Source organism: Suricata suricatta, chromosome 13 (genome assembly GCF_006229205.1).
Source record: "Suricata suricatta isolate VVHF042 chromosome 13, meerkat_22Aug2017_6uvM2_HiC, whole genome shotgun sequence".
NCBI lineage: Eukaryota > Metazoa > Chordata > Mammalia > Carnivora > Herpestidae > Suricata > Suricata suricatta.
Genome location: NC_043712.1, coordinates 6,866,256 through 6,882,552, shown reverse-complemented (window position 1 = coordinate 6,882,552; position 16,297 = coordinate 6,866,256). Strand labels below are relative to the sequence as shown.

General features: G+C 57.9%; 1 protein-coding gene and 1 long non-coding RNA gene across 6 annotated transcripts; one reads left to right on the top strand and one right to left on the bottom strand.

Moving 5' to 3' along the window:
* Window positions 1-129: 129 nt before the first annotated feature.
* On the bottom strand, window positions 130-16,292 carry GOLGA2 (golgin A2). 2 transcript variants are annotated; one of them, XM_029919889.1, is made up of 27 exons: window positions 16,142-16,292; window positions 14,537-14,659; window positions 13,534-13,614; window positions 11,273-11,389; window positions 10,932-10,975; window positions 10,750-10,813; window positions 10,047-10,106; window positions 9,770-9,850; window positions 8,957-8,995; window positions 8,616-8,678; window positions 8,437-8,530; window positions 8,236-8,342; window positions 7,030-7,088; window positions 6,649-6,790; window positions 5,504-5,593; window positions 5,289-5,396; window positions 5,000-5,087; window positions 4,173-4,510; window positions 3,767-3,880; window positions 2,894-3,118; window positions 2,740-2,815; window positions 2,412-2,500; window positions 1,961-2,143; window positions 1,619-1,721; window positions 1,428-1,534; window positions 1,194-1,347; window positions 130-1,093 (listed from the first exon to the last, which is right to left on the bottom strand). In XM_029919889.1, the coding sequence occupies exons 1-27, from the start codon at window positions 16,223-16,225 to the stop codon at window positions 867-869; spliced, it is 3,060 nt and encodes a 1,019-aa protein (XP_029775749.1). In that variant the 5' UTR covers window positions 16,226-16,292; the 3' UTR covers window positions 130-866. The 2 variants fall into 2 exon arrangements, with proteins under 2 accessions (XP_029775749.1, XP_029775750.1); XM_029919890.1 differs by lacking the exon at window positions 13,534-13,614.
* LOC115276089 lies at window positions 12,534-14,996 on the top strand. 4 transcript variants are annotated; one of them, XR_003901806.1, is made up of 5 exons: window positions 12,534-12,584; window positions 12,833-12,914; window positions 13,204-13,321; window positions 14,352-14,428; window positions 14,623-14,996. It is a non-coding gene; the product is annotated as an uncharacterized LOC115276089 (long non-coding RNA). The 4 variants fall into 4 exon arrangements; XR_003901809.1 differs by having other exon boundaries at window positions 12,535-12,574; XR_003901808.1 differs by lacking the exon at window positions 13,204-13,321.
* Window positions 16,293-16,297: the final 5 nt, after the last annotated feature.

Here is a 16,297-nt window from a genome sequence, read left to right as displayed (position 1 = left end):
GGGCGCGCTTTGCACAATCCAGAAGCCTGCCCTCTGCTGGCAAGACCTGCTTCCTGTTCAGCACCTGCAGCACAGACCCTGGGACCTAGTGACCAGTGACTGGAAAGAGGCACATGCAAGGCCAGGCAGTATGGCTAAATCCATTTATTCCGAAATAAAAAGCAAAACAGGAGTCGAATTACCCCTGCAGGACCCCGGCCCCGTTCCCGTCCTCTCTGCCCTATGCTATCAATAAATAAGTTTCCCTATATTCAAATATTTAATAGAATTTTCTCCCCATTTGCCAGTTCCAACCTCTGCTATGATACAGGAGCTGCCCTATCCCCAGAATATACAAAATGTTACACAGATAAGTATGTACACTGGGGAGGGAGCCCACCCCGCCACCAGCTTATGCTTATGCCTTTGCTTGGCCTCAGCCCTGACACCCCGAGGCCTGGGAGAGTGCTGCCCAGTCATCTGGCTGGACAGTGGGGGGCACTTGTGCCCCAAAGTGCCTCTGAATAGAGGATGCACAAGCCCCTCAAAATGAAGGACTACTTGATGGGGGTGAGGAGGCCGCCAGGAAGCCCCTGCTCCCCGAGAAAGGCAGCTTCCTAAATAAACTAGATTCACTGAGCCTCTGGCTCTTTGTTTTTCTGGAACCCTGAACAGCCCAGAGATAAAGATACAGCGTTGCCAAGGCGGCAAGGGGTCTGCATGTGTATGTCTCCCCCGCTAGGGGGCTCACCACACCCCTCTCAGGGGTCTTGTCTTGGTAGTCGAAGGATAAAAGGGGACTGGGAAGGAATGAAGGGGGGTGGGGACAGGGTGGGGGCAGAGCCCCAGCCCCACATCTCTAGGCTCTGTGTGCCAGTGTCGGCTCCTCAGACCACTGTGATCTTCACCTCGTCGTTGTCGTCAGCCCGGTAGAAGAAGGGGATGCACGGGTTGCTGCCCAAGCCCGGGCGTTCTCGGGGGTTCTGGATCTCGCACAGCAGCTTCATGATCTGCTGCGCGGTGGGGTTCTCGGCGCCAGTGTGGCGTGGCAGGGCCTCGCCCTGGGGAGGCTCCACACTGTCGTTGTCAGCCAGGCTCACTTCACGGAGATCATCTTGGGTGCGGGGGAGAGGGGGGGGTGAGAGAGAAGGGCGGGACTCTGAGTGCTGTGCAAGCCCTCCCCCACCGCCCGCCAGCCCCTGGGTGCTACTCACCACCCTGGCTATTGGCAGTGCCAAGCTCTTGGGCTGGGGGTGCTGTAGTGGGTTCCCCAGCAGGGTTCTGGGCGCTAGCCAGGAACCTGCCCTGCCATTCATTTCGCTCGTCCACCAGGCGCAGCACCAGCTCCTGCAGCTCTAGCAGCTTGACCTGGAGGGAGAGGTGCTGAGCCCCAGCTCTAGCCCTGCCCCCACCGCTCCTCTCGGCTCCCAGGGACGCTGAGGGCCCACCTTCATTTCCTCTTTGTCCTGAGCCAGTCGGCTAATGTACTCCTCTTTCTCCCGGTGCCGCTCCTTTAGCACGGCCCTCTGATTCTGGTAAAGGGTAATGTATTCCCCTGCGGGGCAGACGGGCTGAGGCTCAGGTTCTCCGACCCCTCACGGAGCTCCCCCCACCCCTGGGGGCCGGCCATGCAGCTCACCAATCGTGTCTGTCTCTCCAGAAAGCTGGATGCAGCGATGCTCCAGGTCCTCCACCCGCTCCTTCAGGTCCACTTTCTCCTGCATGAGCTCCAGGAAGCGGCTCTGCAGCCACAGCAACAGGGTTCAGGGCGCGGGGTCGGGGCTCAGGGTGCAGGGATCAGGGCACGGGGCTCGGGACATCAGGTCAGGGTGCGGGGGTCGAGGCACAGGGCTCAGGGTGTGGGGCTCGGTGTGTGGGGCGCAGGGGTCAGGGCGCGGGGGTCAGGGCTCGGCAGTCCGCCCTAGCCATCCCCCCACCCCCCACTCCCTGCCCCTGGGCCAGGCCAGGCAGACTCACTCACCTGCAGCTTGTCCATGGCCGCCTGGAGGGCCTGGTGGGTCTCCCCAGGTACGCTGTCCTCCAGGGGCCCAGGGGCCGCCAGTCGAGCCAGGTGCTGGCAGCGCAGCCTCTGTTCCTTCAGCTGCCTGCGCAGGCGCGCCTGCTCCTCCTCGGCACTGGCTAAGGCCGAGTTACAAAATGCCACCTGCGGGTAAGATGTGTGCACGTGTGCCTTTGTGGGGGAAGTTAGGGATGGGGGCATGGAGCAGGAAGGAGGCACAGAGGAGCGCCTCTCTGCCCCGGTGGACACACCTGGTGTTTCGAGGAGGCGCAAGGGCAGACCATCGGCTCCCAGCGGGTGGGGGTTGGGGGTCAAGAGAAATCGAGGGAGCCAGACCAAGAGGTGAGAAGGGAGTCGGAGGCGGGTGGGGGCCAGAGGGAAGCAGGAAGGTGGGACAGGGATGAGCGCTCACCATGGCCTCGCGGCTATCTAGGTCCTCGGGCATGCTCAGCCTCGGCGGGGCTGCCTTCCCTTCCTCCTCCTCACTGTCCAGTCTGTCTCCTGTTGAGGCAGCCAGAGGGGCCTCAGACAACCCGACGGGGGAGGGGGAGCAGGCCAGGGAGGAAAGCCCGGCTCTGCCCCGCCTCCCAGAGCAACCTTGGGCCAGCCCAGTCCATCCCCAGAGGAGGAGGAGGATTCACCGCCCTAAGGGTCCCTTTGAACTCAGTTCTGTGCTGCTCCAAGCCCCCCACGCCCCCCTCCTTGGGCTCCGCCCTCTTCCCCTGGCAGGTCCCACTTACCTTCCTCAGGCACAGCCCCAAAGCCCAGCTGGGCCTGGAGCTGCTGGTTCTGCTGGGTGGCAGCTTCCAGGCGTCCCTGAGGGGCCAGGAAAGCGTGAGAAGAGGTGCAGGTCGCAGGCCCGCCCCTGGGGGCCCGGCACCCCCAGCCCCTCACCTGGGTCTCCTGTAACTCCTGGCGGGCTATCTCGGCCTCCGCCTTGCCCTGAACTTGCTCGTGCTGCAGCCGGTCCAGGAGCTGCGTCTGCAGCAGCACCTGCTTTTGCAGCACCTCCTTGTCGGAGGCCATCTGCTGGAAGGCGGCCACATACTGCTGCAGGTGGCTCGCGAACTGGTCCCGCTGCTGCTGCAGGCTCTCGGCCTCCTGGCTCTTCAGCTCCACCTGCGGGAGGACCCTGGGAGTGAGGCAGGTGGGGGGCGAGGGGGGCGGCTGCCAGATTCTGAGCCAGGACTGGGGAGGTAGGAGAGGGGCACAGCTTTTTCTGCCGCGCTGCCGGGGCCCCTGGCTTCTTCACTCCAGGACCTAAGTGACCGCCCCTTGTCCAGAGCCCCACGCCTCCCTCACCTAGCTTCACACCTCATGACAACCTTCTTTCTATTTTAACTTTAGTGGGAAAACCAAGGCGCAGCCCCACCTTACAGGCATGATTTTCATTTAATCCTCAACACCTCTTGAGCAAAAGGCTCATCTCCCTTCTAGATTAAGGAAATTGAGGCTGAGAGATGAGAAGTGAGGAGTGACCAGTGGGGCTGGGGTCAGAAGCCAGGGCTGAATCCAAGACATTCCCCTCTCATGTGGGCTTGAGGTCTCTAGCCGGGGTGACGACCTCCGGCCCAGGGCTGCAACACACTTCTCGAAGTCAGAGAGCAAAGGAGCAACAGGGAGCCGTGCTCTGAGGGGCTCTGGAGTCAGCGCCCCGCCCCCCATCCAGAACCCCAGGCCAGAACTGCCCCGCCCGGCCCCGCCCCCACCGCCACCTTCCAGGCTGGGGTCCACCTCCCAGGCTTCCCCAACGGGTACAGGGGTTACCGTCTCCTTCAGCTCGGCCAGCTTCTCCTGCAGCTGGCCCACCTTCTTGGCCAGCTCCTTCTTCACGTGCTGCTCCGACTGTAGCGCGCTCGTAATCTCCATATTCTCGTTGCTCTGGTCGGAGAGAAGGAATCGGCGGCTACCCAGTGTGGCTGGAGACCCCAGAACTTGGTGTCTGCCTCGCACAGCTCAGGGAAAGGTAGAGGCAGGCAGGAAAACCCACCCCCCACCGACCCCACCCCATGCACCTGCGCTTGCTGGCTGCCTTGATTGGCACCATTTCCCATGCGGTCCATACCCTGCCCCCAACCGGCCCCGTTTTTTCAGGCGGGGAGACAAAGGCCCGGAGAGGGTGGAGGTCCCGCCCAGCACCAGAGGACGTGGCCAGCGAGGAAGGGCCGCGCACCATCCTGACGAAGCCGTTCTGCAGCTCGGCCAGCTGCTCCTTGAGCTCGCGGTTCTGGGACAGCGCGCGGCTGATGGTGGTCCGGTCATTCTGCATGGTTTCCAGAATCTGCTTGCGCTCCTCGGCCTGCTCCCCCCAGCACTCGGCGGCCCGCTCCAGCTCCAGCAGCCGCTGCTCCTGCTCCCAGTTGAGGCGGCTCAGACCTTCGTTGTCCTGCACCTGAGCCCGCAGCTGCCCTGCCAGGCTCTCCAGCTCCTTCTGTAGTCGGTCAGCCTCCGCCTGCAGTCGCTCTTCCACCTCCGAGGGCCCTGCTGGGGGCTCCTGGGCAGGGGGGGTGGCTGTGGGGGGCACACGGCAGAGGCTTATCGCTGTGCCTTCAAAATACCCCTCTTTTTGGTCCACAGCTCCTATTCTTTATTCTTTTTTTTCTTTTTTAAAGTTGGCTCCACCCCCAACAAGGTGCTGGAACTCAGAACCCCAAGATCGGATGTTCTACCAACTGAGCAGCCAGGGGCCTCTTGGTCCACAGCTCGTACCTGGGTTCCCTCACCCCAACCCTTGGCTTCCTGACCAATAATCCCTCACACTCATAGGATGTACAGTCTTTCCAGACACTTTAGAATAGAGTTCTTTATGTTCTTATGCTCAAGACAACCCTGGGTGGTTGACAGTGGGCACTCGACCCAGGCTTGCCAACTCCTGGTCCAGACCTCCTTCCCGTGGCCACAGAGCCCTTCCATCCACCCACCTCCCCAGGGCATTCAAAGGCATCCTCGCCGGCCCTCTGACACCAATCCTGTTCCCAGATCGCTCGGGCCCCAGCCTACCTAGCTGCTTCTTCAGTTCGGCCACGCTGGCCTCCAGCTCCTGCACCTGACTCACGCTCTGCTCCTTCTCCTCCTTTAACTGGTTCATCTGCCCAGAGCACAGAGGGGATGGGCGAGTGGGGGGTGGGGAGGTTGGGATGGCCAGATGACCATCGCCCTCTCCATCCCCACCCACAAAAAACACCCAGCCACATCTGGCTGCACACAGCAAGTGACAGGCTTCCCATTTCACTGGTGCCCAGAAAGATCAAATGACCTAAGGCGGGGGGGGGGGGGGGTCACCTCTTACCTTTTCAGACATCTGCTTCATCCTCTCCTGCCAAAAGGCATTGTCCTCTTTCAGATTCTCTGCATACTTGTCTCTCTCCAGCTGCATATGCTTGAGGGTGTCTTTCAGCTGGGAGAACGGGCACAGAGGTTGTCAGGGGGTGCCACGGGGCCGCACCAGCTCCTGCTCGCCTGGGGTCTTCCCGCCTCCACACCTCTCACCCCGCAAGGCCTCACCTGCTCCATACGTGCCTCCAGCCGGGCCTGCTCTTCCAGGGCCTGCTGTAACTGCTGGTTGCTGTCGGCGGGTTGAGACCCACTAGAAAACTGGAGAGCAGGAAACGAGAAGGTTAGCATGGGGAGCCCAGGCTGCTCTACAGTTTCCCCCAAACGGGCGTGAGCTAGGATAACGTGCAACTATGAAGATCTCCATCCTCAAGTGATGAGTACCACGTCTGCAGGCCTTATGTTTCCCAAATATTCCCTGTAAGTGGTCCTCTGCCTCCCAATCCCGTCAACCTGGGGTGCATCCTTCCAGATCCTTTTCTGGCTATAATAGGGCTACAGACTGGTGCCCGTCCTAGAGATGGGCTGTCAGGTCACAGAGTACGGGCATCCATCGACTCCGGAGCAAGCATAAGCCCTCGCTTTTATATCTCCAGGCCATTTATTAGGACTGGACACAAAGGAGGCATGCCAGTCCTACTGGGCGGATGGGTACAGAGCTCTGCATGCTGCCCGGGCCACCCCAAATCTGCAGACTCGTGTTTTGCTCTGGAGGATGGACCATAAGTGAAGCCCTGACAATTCAGGTCCCATCCAGGAGAAAGCAATTAGGAGGGTGACAGACTGGGGGACAACCAGCCGGGGCTGTTTCGCTTGGAAAAGATCTTAGAGGGGACGAGGAATCTACGCACACCCCTCTTCACACTATCTGAAGGTCTGTCTTGGGAAAGAGGTGAGATTTTTCCTGGGTTGATCGGGAGGGAAGAGCCTTGCTGAAGGAAGTGACATGAAGGCCGAGTCCTGCTCATGGGGAAGAATGACCCAGGCACCCTGACGACCTGGTGGCTCAGCCTCGAGAGGAAGCAGACAGACTCGTGGGCTGCTAACTGCCTTGTTGCGTGTCATGCCTTGTAACTACCACCTAGATGACAATGGTTCTCAACCAGGGTGCTTTCAAGAAAACAAATTTTAAAAGCCGCATCCCCGAGACTCTGATGCCACAGGTCTCGTGGGGCCCCGACTGGTAGATGTTTTATCAGGTCTGGAGCAGGATGTCACGGCAGGAGCAGAACAAGAGTGCAAACCGTCCGGCTCCTGGCCGGAGATGGCAGCCCCAGGCGGACGGGGCCTCGCCTCCCTGGGACTCCGGGCCTCACCTGCTGCAGCAGGAGCTCCGACATCTCCAGCTTCTTCTCCAGGTCCCCCACCCCGAGCTGCAGGGCTGCCTTCTCTTCCATGCAGACCCGCAGCCTCTCCTGCAGTTCCGAGTTCTGCTCCTTCAGGTCCTCGTTGTCTTTGCTGTAGACACAGGCGGCAAAGAAGGGCACGGATAAAGAACTGAAAGAGCACTCTGGTGACCCCCCCTCCCCACAGAGCAACCGAACAGTGGTGTCAGAAGAGACCCTGGGGATCAAGGGTCACGAGCTGCAGGCCGGAGAGAAGACAGGAGTGGCCTGAGGCCCCAGTCTGGCTCCGCACCTGTCCTAACCCATGTGCCCCCCTCACCGTGCTCCTGTTCGCGCCTCCCCCCAACCTACTTGTTCTGGTATAATTCCAGTTTGAGGGCGTCTCGCTCTTTGGTCAAGTCCTTGTTGTTCTGCAAACCCAGAAAAGCGAGGTCAGGCTCGGGCAGGCAGAGGGCGCATTCTGAGGACTAATGGCAGCATAATAACTCTTCAGCTGCCCTCCTCAGCCCTCAGCCGCCCTTGACGTTTTGTTCAAAGCATCCCCAAGCCCACGTTCTCACGCGCCTCGGCGAAGAAGTGGGCAGGGGTGGGAGAGATCCACAGCTGGCCGGTGGAGGCGCACCCAGAGCAGGGCGGCCCGCCGTCGTTAGCGGCGGCGCCAGTACTTCTGAAACTTTATCAGTGCTTTACTGGGCGCCGAGCTACAAGCGCGTCGGACCCCGCGGTCACCACCTGGGGGAGGCACGGGTGCAGCTCTGCTTACAGGTGACCCCCACAGAGCGGCCCAAGTTAAGTCGTCACCGAGACAGAGCTGGGACTAAACATCCCCCATTTCCTCCCTGAGGTGGGGGGCGCGGACGCAAGGAGGGGAATTAAATTTGCATTGGGACCTAGGTTCCTCTTCTTTGAATGGACGATGTAGTCACACGGCTCACCACCCAGGGCAGAGGTGACGTGCGTCCCGGCTACTCGGTTCCTCTCCCCGGGTGTTTAGAAACCCTTTCACACACTTTGTACCTCGCGCACACACCTTCTCCCCTGCCTACATAAAAGGTAGCGTGCTGAAAGTACTGTTCTGGGGACGCCTGGGGGGCTCAGTCGGTTAAGCGTCCAACTCTTGGTTTCAGCTCAGGTCAGGATCTCATGGTTCATGTCAGGCTCGGCACGGACAGCACGGGACCTGCTTAGGATTCTCTCTCTCTGCGCCCCTCCCCCACTGGCACATGTCTCTCTCAAAAACAAATATATAAAAAAAAAGAAGAAAAGAAAAAAGTGCTGTTCTGTACTGGCCCAGGCCCACAGCCCGTGGAGGGCGGGGCGGGCTCTCAGCCTCTGGGCTCTGCCTTCAGTGCTCCCTCCAGAAAGCAGCCCCCACCCCTACCAACTCCCCCAGCCTCAGGGTGCTTTTAAAATCACCACACAACTTTAAAGCGGAGAGAAATGGCCCATGCGGCCTTATGGGCAGCAAGACACCCCGTCGTGCGGGAGGGGACCTTCAGGCCCTTCGCCTGTCGGGATGGCCGCGCCTCCAGCAGACGGGTCAGCTGCTGGGCTCACCTTGTCCACCTGTTTCTGCTGGGTAGAGACAGCAGACAGCGTGCGCTCCAGCTCGCCTATGCGCTGGCGGGAAGACTGCAGGCGACTGGCAAGATCTTCAGACTCCCCTGGAACGACACGGTTGGAAGCGGGACCCAGGAAGGAATCCCGCCGAAGCCCCACCGTGGTGCCAGGCTGAGGGCCGAGTGTCCAGACTCCTACCTGCTTTCTGCCTGACCGCCTGCTGTGTATGCACCAAGGCTGTATGCAAATCGGTCTTCTCAGACACCAGAATCCCTATGGTCTGGATGTGAACCTTTGGGAGGGAAGGGAAAGGAGTAGTGAAGGGGAGGAAAGGAAGCATTTCCTGGGGGCGGGAGGGAGACCTCGGCACCACGCACCTGCAGCTGTTCCCTCAGAGACCCCTGTTCCTTCAGAAGCTTCTGCTCAAACTCCTTCTTCTCCTGCAGGAAGGACACAACATCCCTGACTGGGAGGAGGCAGAGTTGAAACAGCAAAAGTCGTGCTCCTAGAAAGCCACCCACGGCCCAGGACAGGCCCAACAATGCAACCAGATTTGTAGGGGGTGGGCGGGCAGCAGAGGGGTGGGGCAGGGGTGCGGGAAGAGGGGGCCATTATTGCTCCAGGCTGGGAGCAGACCCAGATGGAAACGGGCCTCTACAACTCAGTCCTCCCCAAACCTATCTGCCAGGTAATCAGCAGACAAATCAGGTTACGTTACTTTTTCCAGTTGATCCAAAGCTTCCTGGTGCTGCTGTTTCTGTGGGGAGAGTCGAAGGGAGGTAACTGAGGCTGCCCCCTCACCACCCTCCCCAGGCCGAAACGGAGGGATGGGCAGGGGCCAGAAAATGCCATGTTCATGGGGACATGAACTGACAGACGCTCCCCAAGGTCCCAAGGAAAGAGACCTTGGGTCTTGGGCGCTTTGCCTCACAGCTACGCAAGTGAGGGTCTGAATCCAGATGTCCGTGAAAGGCCAAGGACATAAACCTCTAGAAATGGGAGCTGAGACACGAGATTGCCCTTCCGCCAGCTCGTGGCTTGGCACCAGGCGTTTACGGAGCACATACCGCAGGCCCCGTTCTGTTCTTAACAGCAGGGATACAGGAACAAGAGAGACTGGATTTTCTGAGCTAAAAGGGACCTTGGACACCTCGCATTCTACCCCTTTAGGAAACTCAAGCCCAGAGAGGAAAGGTGACTTGTCCAAGTTCAAAGATAGAACAAATTAGGGGCTGAGTCAGGGCCAGAGCACACCAGTCAAACCAGTGCTTCCTCCAGAGGCAACAGCCCCGGGGGCAAGTGGGGCGAGGACTCAAGCAGGGGTGACTGGAGAACAGAGAGGAGGCAAAGAGGGCAGCCACAGAGAGCCATGCTGCATGCTCCAGGGTCCCTCCAACTGAGACCTAGGGCCCCCCAGCACCCCATTCTCCCTTGGCATCAGGGGTCCCCAGCCCCTCTCTTCAGAGCCCCAGGGGAAAACTAAAGCCCCAGATTGGCAGCGTGAAACCAGCGGACCCCGCTGAACTCTTACCAATTCCTCTATCTTGCTACTGAGTTGTTTGTTTGTTAGATTGCTGGAGTCCAGGGCTAGTGATAGCTCTTGATACCGGCTCTGAGGCGCATGCAGAGGAGGAGGAGGAGGAGGAGGAGGAGTTGGACGAGGGCCGAGGGAGAGGTAGAGAGAGCAGTCATTAGGGCTGGGGGCTGTCTGGGCTGTCTCAGCTGGCAGCAGGGCACCAGCCCCCGCTGGGGGAGGAGGCGGGGGGCTGGCCTGCAGGATCGCTGGGCCACGGTCCAGGCCAACTTACCTCCAGATCTTTTATGCTAGCAGAAGATGCCAGGCCCTCCCCATTGATGTAGGATGAAGACTAGGAGACACGAAAGGGCTCACATGGAGACGCGCTCTGTCCCCCTCGGTGCCTAAGCTCTCCGACTTCCTGTCTTGCCCAACAACTGCAAACTTTCCTTTTTTTTTTCTTTCTTTTTTTTTGTAGCGCTCTATTTTTTGTTTTAATTTTTTTAATCGTTATTTATTTTTGAAAGACAGAGAGAGACAAGCAGGGGAGGGGCAGAGAGAGAGGGAGACACAGCTCTGAGCTGTCAGCACGGAGCCCGACACAGGGCTCAAACTCACAAACCATGAGATCATGACCTGAGCCCGAGTCAGACGCTTAACTGACTGAGCCAGCCGGGCGAGCCGCAAACTTTTCTAGCTTGGCAGGAACCCCTTTGTGCCAAGTCCTCCTGGTTCTCATCTCCCCTTCCTCCGTCCCCCACTCCCCAGGCAGCTCATTCTGTGCTTTCTGCAGCAGGATCGAACGATGTAACAGGCCTCGAGGCCCAGCCCCTTCATTTGGGGAGCTTCAAAGAGGACACTCAGAGGAGCTGTGATGAGCTAGACGTTAGCCAGCAGGCCGGCTGGTCCCAGGCTCTTCCCTCCCTCCCCCTGTTTTATTCTACTGTATTTTCCCTCCCCATCTACCCCCCTTTGGGCTTCAAGGGCTGGGGTACCTCAGACACAAGACCGTTGAGCTGCTGAGAAAGCTGTCGCAGGCTCTCGGTGGATGACAGACATCTGGGGATGAAGGCAGGAGTCAGGGGTGCGGGAGGCTCGATGGGGACAAGGGGTCACGGGCAGTGGCTGCCCCGCCTCCCTCAGCGTGGGCACCACTGCCCCCACGGGAGATACTCACTTGCTTTCTTCCATGAGAAAAGAATCGTTTTCTGCAGTATGGTTCTGTTTGGGAAGAAATACATGAGGTGGTCACTCAATTTCTGGTAAGACCACCCAGGGACGGGGCGGGGGGCGGGGTGGGGAGCCAAGCTTATTCTGACAACCGTCCATCTTCCCAAACTGCAAGGAAAGGCCTGGTCTTGGCCTCCCTCGCTTCAGTCCTGGGGAAGGGTGCTTGGCTCTAGGAACCAAGCTACCTGAAGAAAGGGGACAAGGACCCAAAGCAGGGACAGTCCTCTGAGGAGGAGGAGATGGTGAACGCACAGTGGGGCGGCAGGCAGAGGGGGAGGAGGCACAAACCTGAGTTGATGCCATGCTAGTGACACGGGGGGGACTAGCACAGGGGGAAGGGACACCGCCAGGTGACACGGTGTCATCAACAGCTGGTGCAGCAGGCGCAGCACGGTCTTTGGGCACCTGTCACAGAACAGAGCAGGGGGTTAGTGGCCATGCAGGTAAGCAGGCACCTTGCTGCCATGGATGCAGGGGTGCAGAGCGGGCAGGACAGGTGTTGCTGTGGTCAGAGTGACAGCCGCACATGCTGGGAACCACTCTGGGGCGTGGAGGGCCGCTCTGCAACCTTCTGGATGGCCAAAGCTCAAAGCAGGGTGTGCACGACCTCCTTCGTGAATACGTGATGGCTTTGCTCTCCCTGGAGCTCGGCAAGAGACAGTACCAGGCTCTGACCTTGGCAACCACAGCAGGTGGAAGATACGTGTGCCTAGTCAAGGAGGAGACAGGCACGGTTCTTCCGGAATGCCAGAGTGGCCCTCACCCTGGGCCCCTGCTGGGCAAGAGGGTGCTGGTGACGGAGACATGGTCATCAATGCCACCGTCCGCCTCCTTTCTCTCTTGCCCCCTGCTTTCCCCCAACCGCTGGCCATATTTGCCCTATTCAGGCCTTTTCTGGGAAAGCCAGCTGCCCAACTAGAAGCCTCACCCTATGCCTACCAGTAAAAAGAAAAACATGGCCCATGACCCCCACCTCAACCTCCTGCTTCTAAAACCAAGAACCAACCTGAGAAACCAGAGGTAAGGTGTCGACCCTCTGATCCGTGACATCCTGAAGAAGAATCCTGGGGTTGGGGACAAGGAGCCATGGAGAAACCACTTCCTCTTCCCTACCTGGACCTACTTGCTTGACCAGAGCCCCACCCAGCCTCTCTCCAGGCACAGGCCTAACACTTAGTCCAAGCGTCCAGCCCTAGAGATCTAATGGCTGACAGGCCAGATGAGCAAAGAGATGGGGAAAGTGGCCAACAAACTCAAGTTTGATGAGGGGAGAGGACTAGGGAGCCAAGGCCTGGCCAGTGAGGCTGGGGCCAGGAGGAGGAGAGGAGGCCAGACCGCTCTTGGGGCCCAGGGGTAGCTGCTCTCTGGACCCATCAGCCCTGGTCTCTGAAAACCCAGCTCCACCTCCCTACTTAGAGCGAGTGCTGGGGAGCCTGGGGAGCTGAGGATGAATCAAGCCATTTGTATGTTTCCAGTCCATGCTGTGACCTTTGACCCCGGAACCTAGCATTGCCATGCCAACCCATTCAGCAGAATCTAATAGGTAAGACCAGAGGCTCAGCGGTGGCCAGGCGTGAGACTCTGGAGGAGGTGGGCACTTGTAAGCCATGGGCCCTGGCAAGCTCTGGACACCTCCTGGGTCTTGGGTTCCCACTGATCCCTAGCACTAAACACAAGGAAGTTCAGGAAAGGACGAAAGTAATTTTCTAAGGACTTAAATATATATAACATGACAATTTTGTGAATAACCAAGTTATTTTACACTGTTAGGTCTTGTAGCTAAAGTCTGGAGTATTTAAAAAACACTGTCTACTCCTCCAAATGTCCCATTGCAATTTTTTTCTCCAGGATTCTCCATTTCTGGAAATGCTGTCAGCTCTGTCCAGGACGCTGCAACCACCAGCCTACATTGCGGCTGCAGAAAACTGAGGTGGGCAACAGTTACTGAGACAGAGAGGATTTAAAAAATGACAAGAAGGGGTGCCTGGGTGGCTGCGTCGGCTAAACTTTGGCTCAGGTCATGATCTCACGGCTCGTGAGTTCGAACGCGGTGTCCGGCTCCGGGCTGACCGCTTGGAGCCTGGAGCCTGCTTCGGATTCTGTGTCTCCCTCTCTCTGCCCTCCCCTGCTCATGCTCTGTCTGTCTCACTCTCAAAAATAAACAAACATTTAAAAAATAATAGTAATAAGACAAGAAGGGTCTGGGTCTTCGTTTCCAGGACAACAGCAGGTTGTGGACGCGGAATCGTAGAACTCAGTGCAAATACAAGCCTCCGGACTCCTCTCGGCCCGTACGCCCTTGCCTGTGCCCCTTAGTGGCTGCTCCGAGCCCACAAGGTGTGTCTCACCTTCTCCAAGATAAGGGATGTGGGAGAAGGAAAACAAACCCAATCAACCAAGCAGGTGAAAAAGCAGACGTGAACAGGCTGAGGGTTAATGACAGCAACATAAAATAAGCCAGAGGCAAAGTATCCCCCAAACCAGAGAAGCCTTGGGGCATGCACAGCTGGGAAAGAGCAAGCCGGAGAGGGGGCTCGGCACTGCCTCACCTTCCACTTGTCCAATGGGGGGAGCGCTACCCCATTGGAGCGGTTAAGGTCGGACACCAGCACCTTCAGAATGTCCTGAATCTACAGGAGGCGAAAAGGGAGAAACAAGGGCAGGGGGAGAGAGAGAAAAGTGGCTTAGAGAGAGGTGAGAGAGTCAGGGAAGGAAGAAGAGATGGGTTCAGGAAAATGGAATGCAGGAGAAGAGAGACGGGAACAAATCCATGGCCTGTGCCGCCTTCCCCGACAGCCACCGGGCACTGTGCAGAAATCAACGTGCACAGAGAGGAAAGGCCCCTGAAAGGTGCAGTGACATAGGATGCAGTCACCTGCCCGATGCAGCTGTTTTTTGGATACGTTCGTGAGACCCTCTCCTCAGGCCCAGGATGCAGGGGAGGGCTCTGATAGGAATCCCATCTGTTTTAAAAACCAGACTTCCGAGGGAAGGGTTCACTTGAACAAAGGGGGCTCCAGCTAAAAGTTGGAAGACGCCGACCTGCTCCAGCAATACCATTTTGCGGACGAGGCAACTGAGGCCCGGGGGAGGAAGTGCTTTTCCTGAGCTCGCCCAGCCAACAGGTGGCAAAGATGGACTCAAAACCCACTGCCTCCTGCCCCACCACACCCTGGGCCTCTTTTAGGGCTTCCTGAAAGGAAGAGTGTGGTGGCCAATGGTGGCCGGGCTTCCCCTGGAGGCTGGGGATGAGGAAAGTCACCCAATCCGCAAGTCAAACAGCAGCACCATGAACTCAATTGTTACCCCGCACAAGGCCCTATACTAAGGGATTCATATAAAAGCACCATCAACCCTCTCATTTCAGGGTCACAAGTGTAAGTCAATTTTTCACTGATGTGGGAAGATATCACTAGCAAGGACAGATCTCCAGCAGAGGGACAGGTAGGATTCAAACCTGCACCTGTCACTTCCTCCACAACCTTCACCACTGCCCTTTAGGATCCGTCACAGACCCCCGTGTCCCCGGAAGCCTGGCCAGCCAGTACTCACATCCTCAGGAGAGTGACAACCATCAGAAGTGGCTGTCTCAGGGCTACTGCCATTTTTAATCTTTCTTTTCTTCTTCGCTCCTGCAGGAACACCAGGGCTGTTCCTCTGCTGATATTCTCTCAACTGCAGCAAGAAAAGCAGTAGGACTCGTGAGAACCGTAAACCCCTGTGTCCACATTGAACTCTGTAGTTTACCACAGATGCCTCTATCCGACATCTGATTCAATGCCACCAGCAAGCCTACAAGGTGTTGTAATCCTTAATGACGGCAGAGATGGACTGATAACATGGCTTTCAAAAAGGTTGGGGGGAGGCAATAATGGAATTTCAATCCGGTCTTCTGCCTCTGAATTCCAGGGTTATGCCATGAAATCAGCAGGTGCTAAGAGGCAAACCCAGAGGCAAACAAGCGGAAAAGTAAACATCTGAATAATCAGACCTCAGCGTCCTTTCCTACACACCTGTCAAAGATGCACGCTGGTATTTCTCAAACTTTTACATCAACATATCCTGATGGCAGAAAGCAGCGAAGGCCCGCGCCTGGTGAATCTGAGAACGTAACAGAACGAGGGCCAACCCAAGCACCATTTCAGAGAGAAGTCTATTATAATCTTAACAAATCTATGCAAATGTCATCCTGAGGTGTATCAACCTAAAAGGATTTTTCTCAAGAAAAATCAAGCAAAACGGATGCTTTGGTCCCATATTTATCCAGTGGCACTCAGGATGCTACACGTTCAGATGATGATTTGGGGAAGATCCCCAGCTGTGTTCAGTTTCCAGAGATCTGTTCCGCAGAGGGAAAGCGGATCCTACTCCAAAGAGCACTGATTATGAGGCACCCTGGTTCCAGAATCATAAGGAATTTAAAAAAACGTGAGGTAGAGAATTCAGGTGAAAAATGTCAAAAGTCTTTCTGAACAGTAAAAAGCTAGGAAGATACTAAAGGAAATACATTCTCCCCATTGTTCCCGAGGTGTTATCAACCTGTCTCGATCACTGGTGAAGTCAAGGTTTAAGGATGGGGTTCAGTCTAGAGTAAGGGCGCCTGAAACCTCTCCCACCTAGGTCCACAGTCCCCAGTTCCCTTCAAGCTGGAAATTTGTGCCATGACCGGAGACACCGGAAAGAGGATGAAAACACAGGGGGACTGGGTAGTTAAGATCAAACACCGGGCTCCTGGCGCTAATGACAGTTCCGAGGGGGATTGTGACGTAACTACATTCCACTCCTCCCTACGGACGCCCGCGGCTCGGCTCCGCGGTGGGGGAGGGAAGAGCAGGGCCGGGACCCAGGTCCTCGGAGACTCGGCCCGGAGAGCCCGGGTCGTCTGGTTCTGGGTGGCAGAAGGCGAGGGCCGAGCCCGGAGCGGTGAGCCCAGGGAGTCACGGCCCAAAGTCACCCAGGGGCGACGGGAGAGGGCGGGGGCTGGGCTGCCAGGGGGCGGGACTGGCTGGGAAGACTTTGGTGGGGGGGTGGGGGGCCGCCGAGGGGCGCCGAGGGACTCTCCCTGTGTGCCTAAGGGGCAGCACAGACTCTGGCCACCGCCCGGCCTTCAAAGGTGCCTTTGGCGGGGTCAGGGAGCCGCGACTCGGCGCGTTTTACCTTTTTCTTGGCCGCAGCCAATTTGCTCTGTCGGGTTTCTTCCGACATCCCGGGACAGGGAGGGGGACGGGGGGGCCACATCATCGCGATCCCGGCAACCACTGCGGAATTGCTCCCGGTAGTCACCGCGCCGGGTGCAGCTGAGCCAGAAAGGGC

What these genes read in the sequence shown, in the direction of transcription:
- GOLGA2 (XM_029919889.1), bottom strand. Translation starts at nt 16,225, where the DNA reads ATGATGTGGCCCCCCCGTCCCCCTCCCTGTCCCGGGATGTCGGAAGAA. An exon ending in GTTGTCACTCTCCTGAGGAT is followed by an intron (nt 13,615 to 14,536) that starts GTGAGTACTGGC and finishes CGCCTCCTGTAG; the next exon opens with ATTCAGGACATTCTGAAGGT. An exon ending in GTAGCAAGATAGAGGAATTG is followed by an intron (nt 8,996 to 9,769) that starts GTAAGAGTTCAG and finishes CTCTCCCCACAG; the next exon opens with AAACAGCAGCACCAGGAAGC.